Source organism: Pseudorasbora parva, chromosome 22, assembly GCF_024679245.1.
Source record: "Pseudorasbora parva isolate DD20220531a chromosome 22, ASM2467924v1, whole genome shotgun sequence".
Lineage (NCBI taxonomy): Eukaryota > Metazoa > Chordata > Actinopteri > Cypriniformes > Gobionidae > Pseudorasbora > Pseudorasbora parva.
In genome coordinates, this window is record NC_090193.1 from 41191334 (window position 1) to 41211067 (window position 19734).

General features: G+C 42.3%; 1 protein-coding gene across 2 annotated transcripts in view; it reads left to right on the forward strand.

The window, feature by feature from the left end:
• The window catches only part of LOC137057905 (lysyl oxidase homolog 4), a 37378-nt gene extending 19512 nt beyond the window's left edge, over positions 1-17866 (forward strand). For both annotated transcript variants that reach the window (XM_067431010.1, XM_067431009.1), the window contains exons 8-15: positions 4957-5111; positions 5214-5381; positions 8076-8238; positions 10381-10624; positions 11910-12025; positions 13685-13821; positions 14645-14756; positions 16730-17866. In XM_067431010.1, the coding sequence (XP_067287111.1) occupies positions 4957-5111; positions 5214-5381; positions 8076-8238; positions 10381-10624; positions 11910-12025; positions 13685-13821; positions 14645-14756; positions 16730-16800 (1166 nt within the window). In that variant the 3' untranslated portion in view covers positions 16801-17866. The remainder of the gene's footprint in view (positions 1-4956; positions 5112-5213; positions 5382-8075; positions 8239-10380; positions 10625-11909; positions 12026-13684; positions 13822-14644; positions 14757-16729) is intronic.
• The last annotated feature ends 1868 nt before the right edge of the window (positions 17867-19734 follow it).

Here is a 19734-nt window from a genome sequence, read left to right on the forward strand (position 1 = left end):
TCCCTATAACGGAGCTTTGCGGCTTTAACGGCGCGTCGGAGAGCATAACAGGATGATTTATAATCCCTCATATTCCCTGTAAGTAGACCGGCGTTGAATGCAGCAGTGCGGGCATTCACTGCAGCGCGGATTGAACTGTCCACCCACGGTTTCTGATTAGAGAAGGACGTTATAGTTATTGTTTGTGTGGCTTGCTCTGTCAGTGTGTTGATGAAGCAGAGCGCCACATCAGTGAACTCGCTGACGTCCGATGAACTCGCCCGGAACATGTCCCAGTCAACGTCGTCAAGAGCTGCCTGTAGCGTGATCTCTGAATGAGGCGACCAGCGTTTAACTTCCCGCCTCACCGGGGGTTCCTGAACGAGCCTTTGTTTGTACTCAGGTGTAAGGAAAATGGCGGCATGGTCCGATTTACCAAAGGCTGGTAGTGAACGAGCCTTGTAGGCATTCTTATACAGAGAATAGCAGTGATCCAGTGTGTTTGCTCCTCGTGTGGGACAGGAGACATGTTGGTGAAAGTTAGGCAATACTTTCTTAAGGTTGGCTTTGTTAAAATCACCCGCGACGACGAAAGCCGCATCGGGGTGGCTGTTTGTGGAGCCGCTGATGGCATCATGGAGGCTAGATAAAGCCAGTCCCGTGTCTGCCTGTGGTGGAATATAAACCACAGTGGCGACGAATGAAGAAAACTCCCTAGGCAGATAGAATGGGCGGCAAATTATTGATAAATGTTCCAGGTGAGGCGAGCAGGATCGCGAAAGGATGGAGATGTTTCTGGGATCGCACCATTTCTTGTTTATCATGAAACACACTCCGCCGCCTTTGGTTTTACCGGCTTCGGCTGTTCTGTCCATCCGGAAAACAGAGAAGTTCTCAGACGGCGTCACAGCTGTGTCCGGGACCGCGGGCGTGAGCCATGTTTCGGACAAACAATAGATGTTGCAGTCTCTCATGTCCCGTTGGAAACTTATCCTGGCTCTAAGATCGTCCATCTTATTCTCCAAGGATTGGACATTTGCTAGCAGAATGCTTGGGAGAGGGGGACTGAATGCTCTCTTCCTCAGTCTGTTGCGGATCCCAGCGCGTTTCCCGCGGTGTTTTTTGAATCTTCGCCTACGAGTCGGGTGGCCTTTGTTCAACTCGGCGTTCCGAAGAATCTCAGGTGGCCACAGAGGATTGATGAAAGCGTCTTGAACCAGGTCAGTGTAGCGATAACCTATATCCAAAAGTGTTTTGCTATCATAGCAGACCAAGGCTGATGATAGATTAGTAAAAATCGAGAACAAAAGAGTGTAGAATAATAAATAAAAGCAAAGTCTCATAGGAGCGACCTGAACGGCGACCGAACACGGCGGCGCCATCTTGCAAGACCATCTTGCATGTTGCTCACACACTCCGGGCCCTATCTTGCACCCGCGCAAAGCGCGCTTTTCCCTCCACAGAAGCGCGTCGCTAAACTAGTGAATGAACTTGCGCTCCCTGGGCGGTTCAGCGCAAAAAGAGGAGGCGTGTTCCGGCGCAAACAATCCCTGGAGCTATTCTGCTGTTCCATTAAACAGCTGCGCCACTGACCAGAAAAACCCCAGTCTAAAGTCAGCGGCGCGTTGTTCATTCTGCTATTTTAAGGGCGCATGCTTGACCATAATGTATAGCGTGCACAACGCGCAGACACTTTGCTCATGTAATCTACACAGATGCAACAGTTATTTCTGCAAATCATAAATTTTTACACTAAAAAAAAATATTAACACATAAGATGACGGAAATCATTGTGGTGTGCCACGAAGATGTGAAAAAATAGACATAAATCTAGCTTACATGTTTCTCCATCCCCACACAACACAACTCCTCTGTCTTTCACTGCTCTTCAAGAACATCAGTCTCGTCGGCTGTGAACCGCTCCTGGCGTGTGCCTGGTAAATACGCCATAATAATAGCGATCTATAATAAACGCTCTGATTGGTTTATTCACGTCACGCCCAAACCACACCTATGAATAATGAAGCTACTTCAGACCAACCCATTTTAGATCAAGAGCCATTTATCCCGCCGGGAAAATAGCAACAGCGCCGAGACCCGCCCACAAAGTTACTTGCGCTCCGCGCTTTGACACTTGCGTTTCAGATCGTTAAAATAGGGCCCTATATGTTCAAAATAACATCTCTAACTCCAATTGTAACCGCACAGGGACAGGAAATAGAGAAGGTGTCATGCTACACATATCCAGGTTTTTTATTGGATGAAAACATTTCTTTTAATCCTCATGTGGTAAAGAAACTTAGAGTAAAGCAAGGTTTCTTTTTTTTAGAAATAAGGCTTGTTGTAATTTGAAAGCTAGAGTAGCAGCCACATTTCTATCTGTTGTGGATCCTGGCGGCATTATCTACATGCACACCTCACAGTGTGTATTGTGTTCTCTGGATTCGGTCTACAGCACTACGCTTCATCACAAAAGCAGACTATAATACACATCACTGCTTATCTGGTTACCACTGTTCATTTATAAAGCACTTACTGGATCATTACCATCATATGTTCAGTATTTTCATTGGCATTCAACAGTAGATATAACCTCAGGCCCAACGATAGCAAACTCTTTAATGTGCTCATTCTGAATTTGGTGAAAGAGCGTACCGGTACAAAGCTCCGCCAACCCGGAGCGCACGGCAGAAAGAACTGAACATGTTCATCTCCATCTCTGGCTTTAAGTCGTATCTGGCACACACTTTACATCACAGGGTGTGTGTGTGTCTAGAGTTGTTGTTGTTTACAGCCTGCATATTCACACTTCTTAATTGTATTTTAAATGTGACTACCCTGGTAAAACAAAGGAAAAAATAAAATAAGTAAAATAAAGTAACTTCAGCTCGTACACAGCGAAAAAACCTCTTCTTTCTCAGTCTTATGTCTTGTTTCTAGTCTAAATATTGTCTCACCAGACCAAGCTCAGTTTAAGATCAACGAGTATTATTCAAATGACTCCGTATGCAATTGGATAGTCCTTCAACCAATCAGACACAAGAGCACTGCAAAACACACTCTTCTCACACAGCATTTCTGTCTTGTTTCTCGTCCAGACATCTAACAATTCTTACATTAAGAAACATTTACTTTACAAGTAATTTGTTTTTTTAAGTTTTTGCTTAAAATAAGATAAATAATCTGCCAATGGGGTGAGAAAAATAATCTTGTTTTCTGTTTGAATTAAGATTATTTATCTTATTTTAAGCAAAAACTCTCTTCATTTTGAGTTATTTTCCCCAAAACAAGACAATTACTTTTGCTTATCTAGTAAATACTTCTTGTTTTAAGATTTTTAGAAATTTAGACTAGAAACAAGACAAAAATACTGAGTAAAAAGAGCGTTGTCTGCAGTGTGTGTGTGTGTGTGTGTGTGTGTGTTTCCTCGTGTGGAGCTGGAGGCCTTCAGGGTTGATTGAGGATTTTCTCAGCCAGTCTAAACAGAAAACACAAACGGCTCTGTGAATGTGTTTGTCCTGCCCTGGGAACAGCTTATGTTTATAAAATTGCTTGGTTTTTAAAATGATCTCACACACACACACACACACACACACACACACACACACACACACACACACACACACACACACACACACACACACACACACACACACACACACACACACACACACACACACACACACACACACACACACACACACTCACACACACACACACACACACACACTCTCACACACACACACACACACACATTCTGCATTTGTACTTTCTCATAAAAACTCCTCCTGTGTGATTTATAAGCCTTTTGTAAAGTGGGGCCATGGGTAATGTCCTCATATTTCACCCTCTCCTGTAATACCTGTGTCATACCCATGGAGTCCTCATATCTCACACACACACACACACACACACACACACACACACACACACACACACACACACACACGTCTCTCTGTCCGGCTTTTTCCTCTTGCATCTGGCCCGTGTGTGTCTTTTACTGCATCACACACACGTGTCCGCGGCCGTTTGTGTTGCGATCCGGCCAGGAGCATGTCTTCTGCCAAACACAACGTGCTCAGCTATTCCCAGCAGGTAAACCCGCCGCGCGGCACTGGCAGAAGTGCTGGATTTACTTTATTTAATTGTGGACATCGGTCCCACATGAATGAACTGCACTAAACAAACATCATTTATTCATGAATCTTCAACATCATGGAATGAACTCATTTTAAGACTCGATGAAGTGAATATGATGCCTCTCTGTCACGATTCAGACATTTGGTTTCATACATTCATCCTCTTCAGTGTCATTTACTTTAATGCTGACCAACCTTCAGCTCAGTAGCACACATTAGCATCTTCTAGTGTTAAAGCGTCTCCAGCAAGGCCATGATGACATCAGCTGCTTTAGTCCACAGAAAATCTCCACTCTTCTCCACAATGATTTCAATTGTTCTAATAAATATCCAACATAACTGAATATTAAACTCAATCAAGTCTCCCCCTTTCTCATTTTTCTCAAAAATACATAAAAACACTTTTACACCGCAAAAAACGCTCTTCTTCCTCAGTATTTCTGTCTTGTTTCTAGTCCAAACATCTAACAATTCTTACAATAAGAAACATTTACTAGACAAGCAAAAGTAATTGTCTTGTTTTGGGGAAAATAACTCAAAATGAAGAGAGTTTTTGCTTAAAATAAGATAAATAATCTGCCAATGGGGTGAGAAAAATAATCTTAATTCAAACAGAAAACAAGATTATTTTTCTCACCCCATTGGCAGATTATTTATCTTATTTTAAGCAAAAACTCTCTTCATTTTGAGTTATTTTCCCCAAAACAAGACAATAATTGTGTGGCTTTTGCTCATTTTAATCAGGTAATTTGAACAAGCAGTAAAAATCTTTTGTTTTCAGTGTGTGGCGTCCGTCAGTAAAACATGAATCTGTGTGTGTGTGTGTGTCTGTGTGCAGGGACGGGTCTGATCCACATGAACGCGGTGCAGTGTTCTGGCCGTGAGAGCTCCATCATGCAGTGCCGCTTCCAGGAGGTTCCTCTGCGCTCCTGCAAACACACTCAGGACGCGTCCGTGCGCTGCAACGTCCCCAACACCGGCCTGGCCGCCACGGTCCGACACACACCTTTATCCAGCTCTATTACTATAGCAGCGCCACAGCGAATGAGGTGTTGAAGCAGTGTGCGTGTGTGTGTGTGTGTGTGTGTGGTGCAGGTGCGTCTGGCGGGCGGCCGGGAGCCAGCAGAGGGCCGGGTGGAGGTGCTGATGGAGCTGGATGGGCAGCAGCGCTGGGGCTCCGTCTGCAGTGAGAACTGGGGGATAAACGAGGCCATGGTGGTGTGCAGACAGCTGGGCTTCGGCTTCGCATCCAGAGCCCATCAGGTGCGGCACACACACACACACACATACACACGCACGCACGCACGCACACACACACACACACACACACACACGCACACACACACACACACACATACACACGCATGCACGCACGCACACACACACACACACACACACACACACACACACACACACACACACACACACACACACACACACACGCACGCACGCACGCACGCACGCACGCACACGCACACACACACACACACACAAAATCCTCACAAATGCACACACACACACACACACACACACACACACACACACACACACACACACACACACACACACACACACACACACACACACACACACACACACACACACACACTGCCCCTAAACCTACCCATCCAAAATATTATGACTTATACCAATATACCAAAAATTATGGCAAAATTATTACTACATAAAAAAGTGTCATACTAAGTAAAAATTGACACACTACGTTAATTATGACAGTAACAATTAACATACTAACTAAAAATTATGATATACTGAATGAAATGTTTTCATACTTAGTAAAAGTTGTCATACTAAGTAAGAATTGACTTACTAAATTAAAATTTTGACATACTAATAATGTATTAGTAAAGTAAAATGATCACACTAAGTTAAAATAATGAGCTAAAACACTGTCAGTCGTAATAATCATTCTAAGTTGAAAATGAGTTATAATCACGACTAAATAGATTTAAGGATAATTCAACTTTTCATCTCATCATTTTAATCTCATGACTTTGTATGACGAAATTATGATTTTTATGTCAGAGATTTGACTTTTATGTCATAATGAATGAATGAGGCTCTTCCACACAGATCATATTTCAGGGTTCGTGGTGTTGACCGACAGGAACATTCATTCCTGCGTTACTAGAGCGTAAAATAATCCTGTCATTAATTCCTCCTGTGGCTGGACAGCCGTCAGACCTCCGTTCATCTTCAGAATCGATTCACTGACTCATAACGGTTTGAATCATGAATCGATTCACTGACTCATAACGGTTCGAATCATGAATCGATTCACTGACTCATAATGGTTCGAATCATGATTCGATTCACTGACTCACAACGGTTCGAATCATGAATCGATTCACTGACTCATAACGGGTCGAATCATGAATCAATTCACTGACTCATAACGGTTCGAATCATGAATCGATTCACTGACTCATAACGGTCCGAATCATGAATCGATTCACTGACTCATAACGGTTCGAAGCTTTGTTCTGAAATCGGCCATCACTATATAAGTCGTTATTTAGTGTTTTTGCGCACTAACTCTATTCTGGCCTCTTCATCAATGATTGTAGAGCCGCTGTAGTGAGATGGGCTTTGTAACGACGTCTTTAGTGCCTTTATGGGTCTTGAGAGAGGAAATGACATTGGTGTCAATGAAGGCCTTTCTGAGCCATCGGATTTCAACACTAATATCTTCATCTGTGTGTGAAGATGAGCGGAGGTCTGACGGCTGGCCAACCACAGGAGGAATTAATCACACTATTTACATTTCTGGCTGAACTAACGCATTAGAGTATTAATAAACGCGCATTAAACGAGCCTGGCCGTGCGTAGAGGAGCCTGAAGCTCTCTGAATGGGCTTTATTCACTCCGTGTTTACATCCGCGGAGCTTTTGTTTTCCCGCTGTTGTTTCCCATGCAGAGGTAATTACAGCCCTGCACACACTCCGGGAAAGAGCTGGAAACCAGAGGAAAACAAACCCAGAATAGAGCCGCTGGATGTGGATCGCACGCCTGTAAAAGCCTGTTTAAAAGCGGCTCTCGGTAAATAGACGTGGAGAGGAAAGTGGAAAATATTTGCTAATGTGCATGAATGAGCTGTAATAGCGGTCTCACGCGCGTGTGTGTGTGTGTGTGTGTGTGTGTGTGTGTGTGTGTGTGTGATAGATAGGTTAAGGGGCAGTGTGTGTGTGTGTGTGAGAGATGGGTAGGTTTAGGGGCAGTGTGTGAGTGTGTGTGTGTGTGAGACGGGTAGGTTTAGGGGCAGTGTGTGTGTGTGTGATAGATAGGTTAAGGGGCAGTGTGTGTGAGTGTGTGTGTGTGAGAGATAGGTTAAGGGGCAGTGTGTGTGAGTGTGTGTGTGTGAGAGATGGGTAGGTTTAGGGGCTGTGTGTGTGTGTGTGTGTGTGTGATGGGTAGGTTTAGGGGCAGTGTGTGTGTGTGTGTGTGTGTGTGTGTGTGTGTGTGTGTGTGTGTGTGATGGGTAGGTTTAGGGGCAGTGTGTGTGTGTGTGTGTGTGTGTGTGTGATGGGTAGGTTTAGGGGCAGTGTGTGTGTGTGTGTGTGTGTGTGTGTGTGTGTGTGATGGGTAGGTTTAGGGGCAGTGTGTGTGTGTGTGTGTGTGTGTGATGGGTAGGTTTAGGGGCAGTGTGTGTGTGTGTGTGTGTGTGTGTGTGTGTGTGTGTGTGTGTGTGTGTGTGTGTGTGATGGGTAGGTTTAGGGGCAGTGTGTGTGTGTGTGTGTGTGTGTGATGGGTAGGTTTAGGGGCAGTGTGTGTGTGTGTGTGTGTGTGTGTGTGTGTGTGTGTGTGTGTGTGATGGGTAGGTTTAGGGGCAGTGTAGGGGGAGAGAAAATACGGTTTGTACAGTATAAAAACCATTACGCCTATGGAATGTCCCCACATTTCACAAAAACAAACGTGTGTGTGTGTGTGTGTCTGCAGGAGACGTGGTACTGGCCCAGTAGCTCCGGGTCAGAGGTCGTGGTTCTGAGCGGGACTCACTGCATCGGCACCGAGATCTCCATCCAGCAGTGCCGCAGGAACGCTCAGGTGTACTGCCCGCGGGGGGGCGGAGCCAAAGCGGCCGGGGTCACCTGTGCGGAAGGTACGGCGGATGGCTTGTAATGCATGGGCGTCGGAACCATTGTGTGTGTGTGTGTGTGTGGGTGTGATGACCCACCCACTTTTTTTACGAGCAATGATATTGGACCCACTCACTTTTATCGTCTCTACTTCAACACATGTCTGCTTACCCCTAACTGATAAACACTTATTATTAATCACATGTTAGACGCTTTATTTCCACTTTTCTGATATATTCTCAATTTTCATTGAAAACACACTCCCCTAAAGGATTATTAGGAACACACACACTCCCCTAAAGGATTATTAGGAACACACACACTCCCCTAAAGGATTATTAGGAGCACACACACTCCCCTAAAGGATTATTAGGAACACACACACTCCCCTAAAGGATTATTAGGAGCACACACACTCCCCTAAAGGATTATTAGGAACACACACACTCCCCTAAAGGATTATTAGGAACACACACACTCCCCTAAAGGATTATTAGGAACACACACACTCCCCTAAAGGATTATTAGGAGCACACACACTCCCCTAAAGGATTATTAGGAGCACACACTAATGCTGTGTTTGACCCTTTCTCCTTCAGAACTGCCTTAATTCTCCGTGGCATTGATCAACAAGCTGCTGAAAGCATTCTTTAGAAATGTCGGCCCATATTGATAGGAGAGCATCTTGCAGTTGATGGAGATTTGTGGGATGCACATCCAGGGCACGAAGCTCCCGTTCCACCACATCCCAAAGATGCTCTATTGGGTTGAGATCTGGGGACTGTGGCGGCCATTTTAGTTCAGTCAACTCATCGTCATGTTCAAGAAACCAATCTGAAATGATTGGAGCTTTGTGACATGGTGCATTATCCTGCTGGAAGTAGCCATCAGAGGATGGGCACATGGTGGTCATAAAGGGATGGACATGGTCAGAAACAATGCTCAGGTAGGCCGTGGCATTTAAACGATGCCCAATTGGCACTAAGGGGCCTAAAGTGTGCCAAGAAAACATCCCCCACACCATTACACCACCACCACCAGCCTGCACAGTGGGAACAAGGCATGATGGATCCATGTTCTCATTCTGTTTACGCCAAATTCTGACTCTACCATCTGAACGTCTCAACAGAAATCGAGACTCATCAGACCAGGCAACATTTCTCCAGTCTTCAACTGGCCAATTTTGGTGAGCTCGTGCAGATTGTCGCCTCTTTTTCCTATGTGTAGTGGAGATGAGTGGTCCCCGGTGGGGTCTTCTGCTGGTGTAGCCCATCCGCCTCAAGGTTGTGTGTGTTGTGGCTTCACAAATGCTTTGCTGCATACCTCGGTTGTAACGAGTGGTTATTTCAGTCAAAGTTGCTCTTCTATCAGCTTGAATCAGTCGGCCCATTCTCCTCTGACCTCGAGCATCAACAAGGCATTTTCTCCCACAGGACTGCTGCAGACTGGATGCTCTTCCCTTTTCACACAATTCTTTCAAAACCCTAGAAATGGTTGTGTGTGTAAATCCCAGTAACTGAGCAGATTGTGAAATACTCAGACCGGCCCGTCTGGCACCAACAACCATGCCACGCTCAAAACGGCTTAAATCCCCTTTCTTTCCCATTCTGACATTCAGTTTGGAGTTCAGGAGATTGTCTTGACCAGGACCACCCCCCTAAATGCTCTGAAGAACTGCGATGTGATTGGCTGATTAGATAATTGCATTAATGAGAAATTGAACAGGTGTTCCTAATAATCCATTAGGAGAGTGTAGATCCAAAACTTCAAGAGACTCTAATTAACCCACTGATGTCTCATATGGACTACTGTGATGATGTTTTTATTCCCTTTCTGGACATGGACAGTATAGTGTGCATACACTTGCATACGCTCTCGGACTAAATCTAAAATATCTTAAACTGTGTGTGAAGATGAACGGAGGTCTTACGGGTGTGGAACGACATTAGGGGGAGGAGTTAATGACAGACATTTCATTTTTGGGTGAATTAACCCTTTAATGTTACTCCAGTAAAAAAAAAAGAATCTGAGAGAGAGGACCCACCCACGTTTTATTTGCTTCTGACGCCCATGCCATGCTTGTATGCAATAATATTATATGTAAGATGAGTGTGTTATATAGCGGAGCTTGTGCATGTGTTTCTGTGTGTGTGTGTGTGTGTCAGTGGCTCCGGATCTGGTGGTGGATGCTCAGCTCGTACAGGAGTCGGCGTACCTGGAGGACCGTCCGCTGCACCTGCTCACCTGCGCTCATGAGGAGAACTGTCTGTCGTCCTCCGCCGCGCGCATGAACTGGCCGTACGGACACCGGCGGCTGCTCCGCTTCTCCTCGCGCATCATGAACACCGGCCGCGCAGACTTCAGACCGCGGGCCACGCGCGAGTCCTGGACCTGGCACCAGTGCCACAGGTGTGTGTATGTGTGTGTGAGAGAGCGAGAGTGTGTGTGTGAATGGGTTGGGAGGGGCACGACACTAGTCAGCAGGAGGGTAAAACTATGTTTATTCCCTTTACACACTGCACACAGCAACAACTTTTAATAAAGCGACCAAAACTGACAGACGATCTGACAATGGCTTTCTTATTTAGGTTTAAATAGAAGGTAATGTGGTGGAGAAACATTCGTAAAACGTTTCCTCATAACATTTTAAAGCTGCGATCGAAATACAGAACATCACACAAATATATAAAAGAACATTTTGATAAATAAACCTAAAAAAATACCAGCCTAGAGATGCGTTTAGATGCACGTTCTTAAGCCAATTGAGCTTACATGGGGTCTCACACCTGACTGAAGCTCAGCGCCGCGCCACGGCTTTAAAATATCGAGCACCCCCTTATTGCCAATGGTACGATCCTCGTTTTTATAACACCTGCGAAGATTGGACTGTGAGATCGGTGGTCGCATCCGGCTCCGCATATCGATGCATCGAATCTTCGACTATTCGGGGTCACCTTTGACCAATCATAGCTCAAAGCGAGGATTTCGTAGAAACTCGTCGCTTAAACGACATTTGAAGAGGCTGTCAGGATCTCTCAGGACATCTCAATGGGGTGTAAGTTGTACCCCTGGGGCGCGAGAGCTGCCCAAAATGTGCTAAAATGCCCCATTGCCTTACTATGGGGAGGGTCGTCCCATCCCACGCATGCGTTTCTCCTACTATGGTAAATCACATTGGGATTTTGTATTGACCTTAGCTCTTGTTCACAGAGTCACAGACACAAGGGGGCGGGCTCAAACTACTCAGGCAACCAATCACTATCTCAGGATCATCGTGATGCTATCAAGCCACGCCCCTAGATCAAAGGGATATCTTTGGATGGAAGTGTCATAGAAATACGAGGGAGCGTTTGTTTGACTCAGGGCATCAACGGCCAATCACAAATCACCTTCAGCACTTCCTAGCCATGCCCTAGCAACCATTATCAAGCACCCTAGCAACCCAATCCATAGTGGATATCTTCAGATCTAAATGTCATAGAGGAATGGGGGTTGGTTTATATCCTTCATACTGACAAGGAGCTTTTGGGGTATCATTATTGAATGTGAGTTTGTGTGTGTGTGTGTGTGTGTGTGTGTGTGTGTGTGTGTGTGTGTGTGTGTGGTCAGTTTAAGTTCTCTGTCATGTGATGGTTTTAGACCCAATGAGAGGCCAGGACTGTGTCACATGATGGCTGTTTCTGATCTCTTGCAGACATTACCACAGTATTGAGGTCTTCACACACTACGACCTCTTGACCCTGAATGGCACAAAGGTCGCTGAGGGTCACAAAGCCAGTTTCTGTTTGGAGGACACGTACTGCCCTGAAGGTAAACTCACACACACTCTGTCCTAAAGCATCCTCAGGATCTCTTCTTCTTCTCCTCCTCATGATCTCTTCTTCTTCTTCTCCTCCTCATGATCTTCTTCTTCTTCTTCTCTTCCTCATGATCTCTTCTTCTTCTTCTCCTCCTCATGATCTTCTTCTTCTTCTTCTCCTCCTCATGATCTCTTCTTCTCCTCCTCCTCATGATCTCTTCTTCTCCTCCTCCTCATGATCTCTTCTTCTTCTTCTTCTCCTCCTCATGATCTCTTCTTCTTCTTCTTCTCCTCCTCATGATCTCTTCTTCTTCTCCTCCTCATGATCTCTTCTTCTCCTCCTCCTCATGATCTCTTCTTCTTCTTCTTCTCCTCCTCCTCATGATCTCTTCTTCTTCTTCTCCTCCTCCTCATGATCTCTTCTGCTTCTTCTTCTTCTTCTTCTCCTCCTCCTCATGACCTCTTCTTCTTCTCCTCCTCATGATCTCTTCTTCTTCTCCTCGTCCTCCTCCTCATGATCTCTTCTTCTTCTTCTCCTCCTCAGGATCTCTTCTTCTCCTCCTCCTCCTCCTACTCCTCCTCAGGATCTCTTCTTCTCCTCCTCCTCATGATCTCTGCTTCTTCTTCTTCTTCTTCTTCTTCTCCTCCTCCTCGTGATCTCTTCTTCTTCTTCTTCTTCTCCTCCTCAGGATCTCTTCTTCTTCTTCTCCTCCTCAGGATCTCTTCTTCTTCTTCTCCTCCTCAGGATCTCTTCTTCTCCTCCTCCTCATGATCTCTTCTTCTTCTCCTCCTCAGGATCTCTTCTTCTTCTTCTCCTCATGATCTCTTCTTCTTCTTCTCCTCCTCCTCCTCCTCATGATCTCTTCTTATTCTTATTCTTCTCCTCCTCATGATCTCTTCTTCTTCTCCTCCTCCTCATGATCTCTTCTTCTTCTTCTACTTCTTCTCCTCCTCCTCATGATCTCTTCTTCTTCTTCTCCTCCTCATGAACTCTTCTTCTTCTTCTCCTCCTCCTCATGATCTATTCTTCTTCTTCTTCTTCTCCTCCTCCTCCTCATGATCTCTTCTTCTTCTTCTTCTTCTTCTCCTCCTCATGATCTCTTCTTCTTCTTCTTCTCCTCCTCCTCCTCATGATCTCTTCTTCTTCTTCTCCTCCTCCTCCTCCTCCTCATGATCTCTTCTTCTTCTTCTTCTTCTTCTCCTCCTCATGATCTCTTTTTCTTCTTCTTCTCCTCCTCCTCCTCATGATCTCTTCTTCTTCTTCTCCTCCTCATGATCTCTTCTTCTTCTCCTCCTCCTCATGATCTCTTTTTCTTCTTCTCCTCCTCCTCATGATCTCTTCTTCTCCTTCTCCTCATGATCTCTTCTTCTTCTTCTTCTTCTTCTTCTTCTTCTTCTTCTTCTCGTCCTCATGATCTCTTCTTCTTCTTCTCCTCCTCCTCCTCATGATCTCTTCTTCTTCTCCTCCTTCTCATGATCTCTTCTTCTTCTTCTCCTCCTCCTCATGATCTCTTCTTCTTCTTCTTCTTCTTCTTCTTCTTCTTCTCCTCCTCATGATCTCTTCTTCTTCTCCTCCTCCTCATGATCTCTTATTCTTCTTCTCCTCCTCATGATCTCTTCTTCTCCTCCTCCTCCTCATGATCTCTTCTTCTTCTTCTCCTCCTCTGCAGGCTTGACCAAACGCTACGCCTGCTATAATATGGGCGATCAGGGCATCACTGTGGGATGCTGGGATACGTATCGTCATGACATCGACTGCCAATGGGTGGACATCACCGACGTCACACCAGGGGACTACATCTTCCAGGTCAGAGGTCACACTATAGTGATGATTTGCCCCACATCTGACCATCAGCTGGACGCTTTCTCCTGAGAGTGTGTGAGAGAGAGAGAGAGAGAGAGAGAGAGTGTGTGTGTGTGTGTGTGTGTGATGTACCGTTTGCAGCAGCTCTTCCTCTCCTCCTGTGTGTTTGACTCAATTGCAGGGTGTTTGCCGTGATCATGGCCTGTTATTTTCGGACGCTCAGTCGTGGTCACCTAAAGATGATCTGCATGATTGCAGTCATTTCAGAATCAGCCGAGTTTCCATTCCAGCCACGTTCGTGTCCGTCTGAGATCAGTCTCACACACACACACACACACACAGCACAGCTGGATTAAACCGTGATGAAACTCGACCAATCAGGCAGAAAGCAGCGTGAACCCCTCAATGCTGCAGCGTGTGTTTATGAGGCCGTGTGTGTGTGTGACTGAAGTCTCATTAGAGATGCTGCAGTGTGTTTATGAGACCATGTGTGTGTGTGTGTGTGTGTGAGATGAAGTCTCATTAGAGATGCTGCAGTGTGTTTATGAGGCCGTGTGTTTGTGTGTTTGTGAGATGAAGTGTCATTAGAGATGCTGCAGTGTGTTTATGAGGCCGTGTGTGTGTGTGTGTGTGACTGAAGTCTCATTAGAGATGCTGCAGTGTGTTTATGAGGCTGTGTGTGTGTGTGTGTGTGTGTGTGTGTGTGTGTGTGTGTGTGTGTGTGTGTGTGTGTGTGTGTGTGTGTGTGTGTGTGTGTGTGTGAGATGAAGTGTCATTAGAGATGCTGCAGTGTGTCTCTGGTTCTGACCCGCTGTGTGTGCTGCAGGTGGAGGTTAACCCGTCTCTGGATATGGCTGAGTCTGATTTCCAGAATAACGTGATGCGGTGCCGGTGCCGGTACGACGGAGGCCGTGTGTATCTGTACGGCTGCCACACGGGTGAGAGGCCAGCACACTCACAGACTGTGGAGATCTTGGGGAAGGGAATATTAGGGACATATCTCCAGATCATTTCTAAGGGTTTGTTTACACAACGGCGATGTGCTAAAACCGGAAACGCTTTTCCTCTGTGTTTTTCTCGTACAGTCGACAACACGTTCATACAAATCAGTTTCCAAATAAAATATGGTCCCCAAAACGTTCCCAGAATGTCCTGAATGTTCCCAGAATGCCCTTAATGTTACAGGAAGATTCGCCAAATAATGTCTCCCAACCCTTTAAATAACTCCACATCATGATCGTCTTGAGATGTTCTGGGAATGTTCTGGAACATCAGATTTCCAAATAAAAATATGGTCCCCTAAATGTTCCCAGAATATCCTGAATGTTCCCAGAATGTCATAAATGTTCCCCGAAGATCCTAAATGTTCCCCGAAGATCCTGAATGTTTCCCGAAGATCTTGAATATTCCCAGAATGTCCTGAATGTTCCCAGAACGTCCTAAATGTTCCCCGAAGATCCTGAATGTTTCCCGAAGATCTTGAATATTCCCAGAATGTCCTGAATGTTCCCAGAACGTCCTAAATGTTCCCCGAAGATCCTGAATGTTTCCCGAAGATCTTGAATGTTTCCCGAAGATCTTGAATATTCCCAGAATGTCCTGAATGTTCCCAGAACGTCCTAAATGTTCCCCGAAGATCCTGAATGTTTCCCGAAGATCTTGAATATTCCCAGAATGTCCTGAATGTTCCCAGAACGTCCTAAATGTTCCCCGAAGATCCTGAATGTTTCCCAAAGATCTTGAATATTCCCAGAATGTCCTGAATGTTCCCAGAATGTCCTGAATGTTCCCAGAACGTCCTGAATGTTCCCAGAACGTCCTGAATGTTCCCAGAATGTCCTGAATGTTCCCCGAAGATCTTGAATATTCCCAGAATGTCCTGAATGTTCCCAGAACGTCCTAAATGTTCCCCGAAGATCCTGAATGTTTCCCAAAGATCTTGAATATTCCCAGAATGTCCTGAATGTTCCCAGAACGTCCTGAATGTTCCCAGAATGTCCTGAATGTTCCCAGAACGTCCTGAATGTTCCCAGAATGTCCTGAATGTTCCAAGAACGTCCTGAATGTTCCCAGAATGTCCTGAATGTTCCCAGAATGTCCCCCGAAGATCCTGAATGTTCCCCGAATGTCCTGAATGTTCCCAGAACGTCCTGAATGTTCCCCGAAGATCCTGAATGTTCCCAGAATGTGCTGAATGTTCCCTGAAGATCCTGAATGTTCCCAGAATGTCCTGAATGTTCCCAGAACGTCCTGAATGTTCCCAGAACGTCCTGAATGTTCCCCGAAGATCCTTAATGTTCCCCGAAGATCTTGAATGTTCCCAGAATGTCCTGAATGTTCCCAGAACGTCCTGAATGTTCCCAGAATGTCCCCCAAAGATCCTGAATGTTCCAAGAACGTCCTGAATGTTCCAAGAACGTCCTGAATGTTCCCAGAATGTCCTGAATGTTCCCAGAATGTCCCCCGAAGATCCTGAATGTTCCCCGAATGTCCTGAATGTTCCCTGAAGATCTTGAATGTTCCCAGAATGTCCTGAATGTTCCCTGAAGATCCTGAATGTTCCCCGAAAAGATCTTGAATGTTCCCAGAATGTCCTGAATGTTCCCCGAAGATCCTGAATGTTCCCCCGAAGATCCTGAATATTCCCAGAATGTCCTGAATGTTCCCAGAATGTCCTGAATGTTCCCCGAAGATCCTGAATGTTCCCCGAAGATCCTGAATATTCCCAGAATGTCCTGAATGTTCCCAGAATGTCCTGAATGTTCCCCGAAGATCCTGAATGTTCCCCGAAGATCCTGAATATTCCCAGAACGTCCTGAATGTTCCCTAAAGATCCTCCAAATTCTAAAAGGAAAAGTGAGGTTTTGATTGTTTGTTGGTTTTTTACAGTATCTCTGTTTCCATTTCTCAGGTGACGCTTACAGTGCTGAGGTAGAGGACCTGTTTGAACACCAGCGCCAGATTTCAAACAACTTCCTCTGATGAAGCCCGTGGGACCACAGGACCGGCTCCGCCTCTTCCTCTGGGGTGGGTGGGCGGAGTCTGAGTGATTGACAGGGAGTGGGCGGGGCTAGTGTGTGATTGATAGCAGGGGCGTTCACAGGTCACCCAGTCAGGCCAGTATTGAATCAGAAGACGTTTCTGCAGCTCTAATGAAAGAGTGTGTGTGTGTATGTGTGTGTCCCGCTCAACATTCAGAGGAGACATGTTAAAGCATCACTCATGAATACACTACATTGTTTTTTTTTAAGGAAACTGAACAATATTCCCAGTTTCTGTTAATTAAAGAAGTTTTGTCATAATATTAAGAACGATGGCGGCGTTTCTCGTGCCACTGGTGCTGATTTAGAGGCTCATTTAGTCCTTGACTCCACTTTTTGTTGTTGAAGATAGGCTCATTTTCCAAGTCCATGAGAGTTACGCAGTTGAGCTTTACCATTTTTGAATCCATTCAGCCAGCGGTAGCACTGTTAGCATAGCTTAGCATACATCATTGAAACGGATTAGACCGTTAGCCAAAGACCAAAGACTTTCGATATTTTCCTCTTTAAAACTTGACTCTTCTATAGTAACATCGTGTGCTAAGACCCACGGATGGTAGCAGCAAAGCTCCGTGATTATTACGCAGGAATGAGAAAATATTTGGTCATCATTTTTGAGCGAGATGCTAATGGTCTAATCCGATTCAATGATGTATGCTAAGCTACGCTAAAAGTGCAAAGTACAAGAGATCGGCTGAATGGATTCAAAAGGGACTTAATGAGCCTAAAAACATGCAGTGTTCCTTTAATATTAATATGCATTATGATTATGACTGGCTCGATGGTCTGTGTGATGAAATGTTTGGTCATGGATTCTGGTGTGTGTGTGTGTGTGTGTGTGTGTGTGTGTGGGGCGGTCAAACACTCTCTCTGTGAAGAGGAACCGTCGGTCAGGCGAGTTTAACAGACGGTGCTTCAATACTTGAAAAATGAACTTCTCATGTCTAACTCTATAAATCTGATATTTCATACTGTATGTACCGGATAATAAAGAATGACTGACTTCAGCTGTGTGTCCAACATTATTATAAGTATACACACACATTTACACCTATACTGTGAAAAATGTATATAACAAATGTGTAACATGTTTGGTTTCTATTAGTTTAATCTTATTTCTGTTTATTTTTACATTTTACACTGCTTGTTTATTTTAATATAATATATGAATTTCTTATTTATTTATTTAAATAAAATGCTTTTTTATTATTTATTTATTTTATTTAAATATTTTTAATTCTAATTTAATTTAATCTAGTATATTTATTTAAATTCAATTTTATTTAGTTTGATTGTTTTACTTTAATCAGTTACTCAAATCAATTTATTTTAATCTAATGAATCTATTAATCTATCATGTATTTATTTAAATACAATATTGTTTACTTTAATCAAATATGTTTATTAATTTTATTTAAATACATTTATTTTAATGGTATGTATTTATTATAATAATAAAAAAAATATTTTTATTTTTTACTTTAAATAAAATTGATTTATTTAGACAACATGATTTATTTTAAATATTTTACTTTATTTATTTAAATAAAATGCTACTTATTTTAATCTTTACAAATTAAGTTGATTAAATAAAATGATTGTTTAATATTTATTTTATATAAATGTTTTATGAATTACTTTTAATCTAAAATATGTATTTAAATAAAATGTTATTTAGGTTGATTTTTTTTTACTGGAATCAAATTGATTTATTTAAAAAAAGATTATTTTAACTTTATTTTTACTCATATCAATTTATTTTAATCTAAGGCATTTATTTATCATATATTTATTTAAATACAATGTTTTAACTTAAATGAAATGTATTTATTTAAATAAAATTATAGTTTATTATTTATTTTATTTAAATATCGTTAAATCCATGTATTTTTATCTATTGTATTTATTTATTTAAATATAAAAATATATATTTACTTTAAACAAATTTATTATTTACATAACATGATTTATTTATTTTAAATATTTTATTTGATTCTAAATCATTTATTTAAGTAAATGCAATTATTTTAATCTTTACAATTAAATAGATTTATTTAAATAAAATGTTTTTTTCTTATTTATTTATATATATTTAAATTTTATATATATATATAAATGTAAAAGTAAAATGTAAATAAATTAGTTTGTTTAAATTATATATATATATATATATATATATATATAATTTAAACAAACTAATTTATTTACAATATTAAATAATTATTGAATTATTTTATTCTAATTTATTTTAAATAAAATTATATTTGTTTATTATTTATTTATTTAAATATTTTAAATCAATTTATTTTAATCTAATTTATTAATAAATAATTGTATTATAATACATTTATTTAATCTTGTTAAATTAACTATATACTTTAAGCAAATTCATTTATTTACACAACATGATTTATTTACTTTAAATATTTAATTTTATTCTAATAAATGTACTTATTTAGTTTAGTTGTTTTACTTTAATCAAATTGAAAATAAAATATTTTTTGTTTTATTTAAATATTTTTAGATCAATTTATTTTGATCTAATACATTTATTTAAATACAATTTTAATGTTTGTTTAATTAAAGTAAAATATTGTATTAATACTATTAATACTAATCAATTAATGTATTTAAATACAATATTTTTTTACTTTAGTCAAATTGATTTATTTAAATGATTTTATGTAAATATTTTAAAACAAATGTAATGATTTAATTCTTTGTATAAAAACAATGTTATTATGTATTTATAATATTTGTAATCCATGTCTCTTAATGTGAAGTATTATTTATTCCCTTAAATATAACAGTGTTTAGTTAGTGCTCCTCTAGCGCGCCCCCGCGGCCTCTGGCGCATGTGCACTTCTGTCGGACA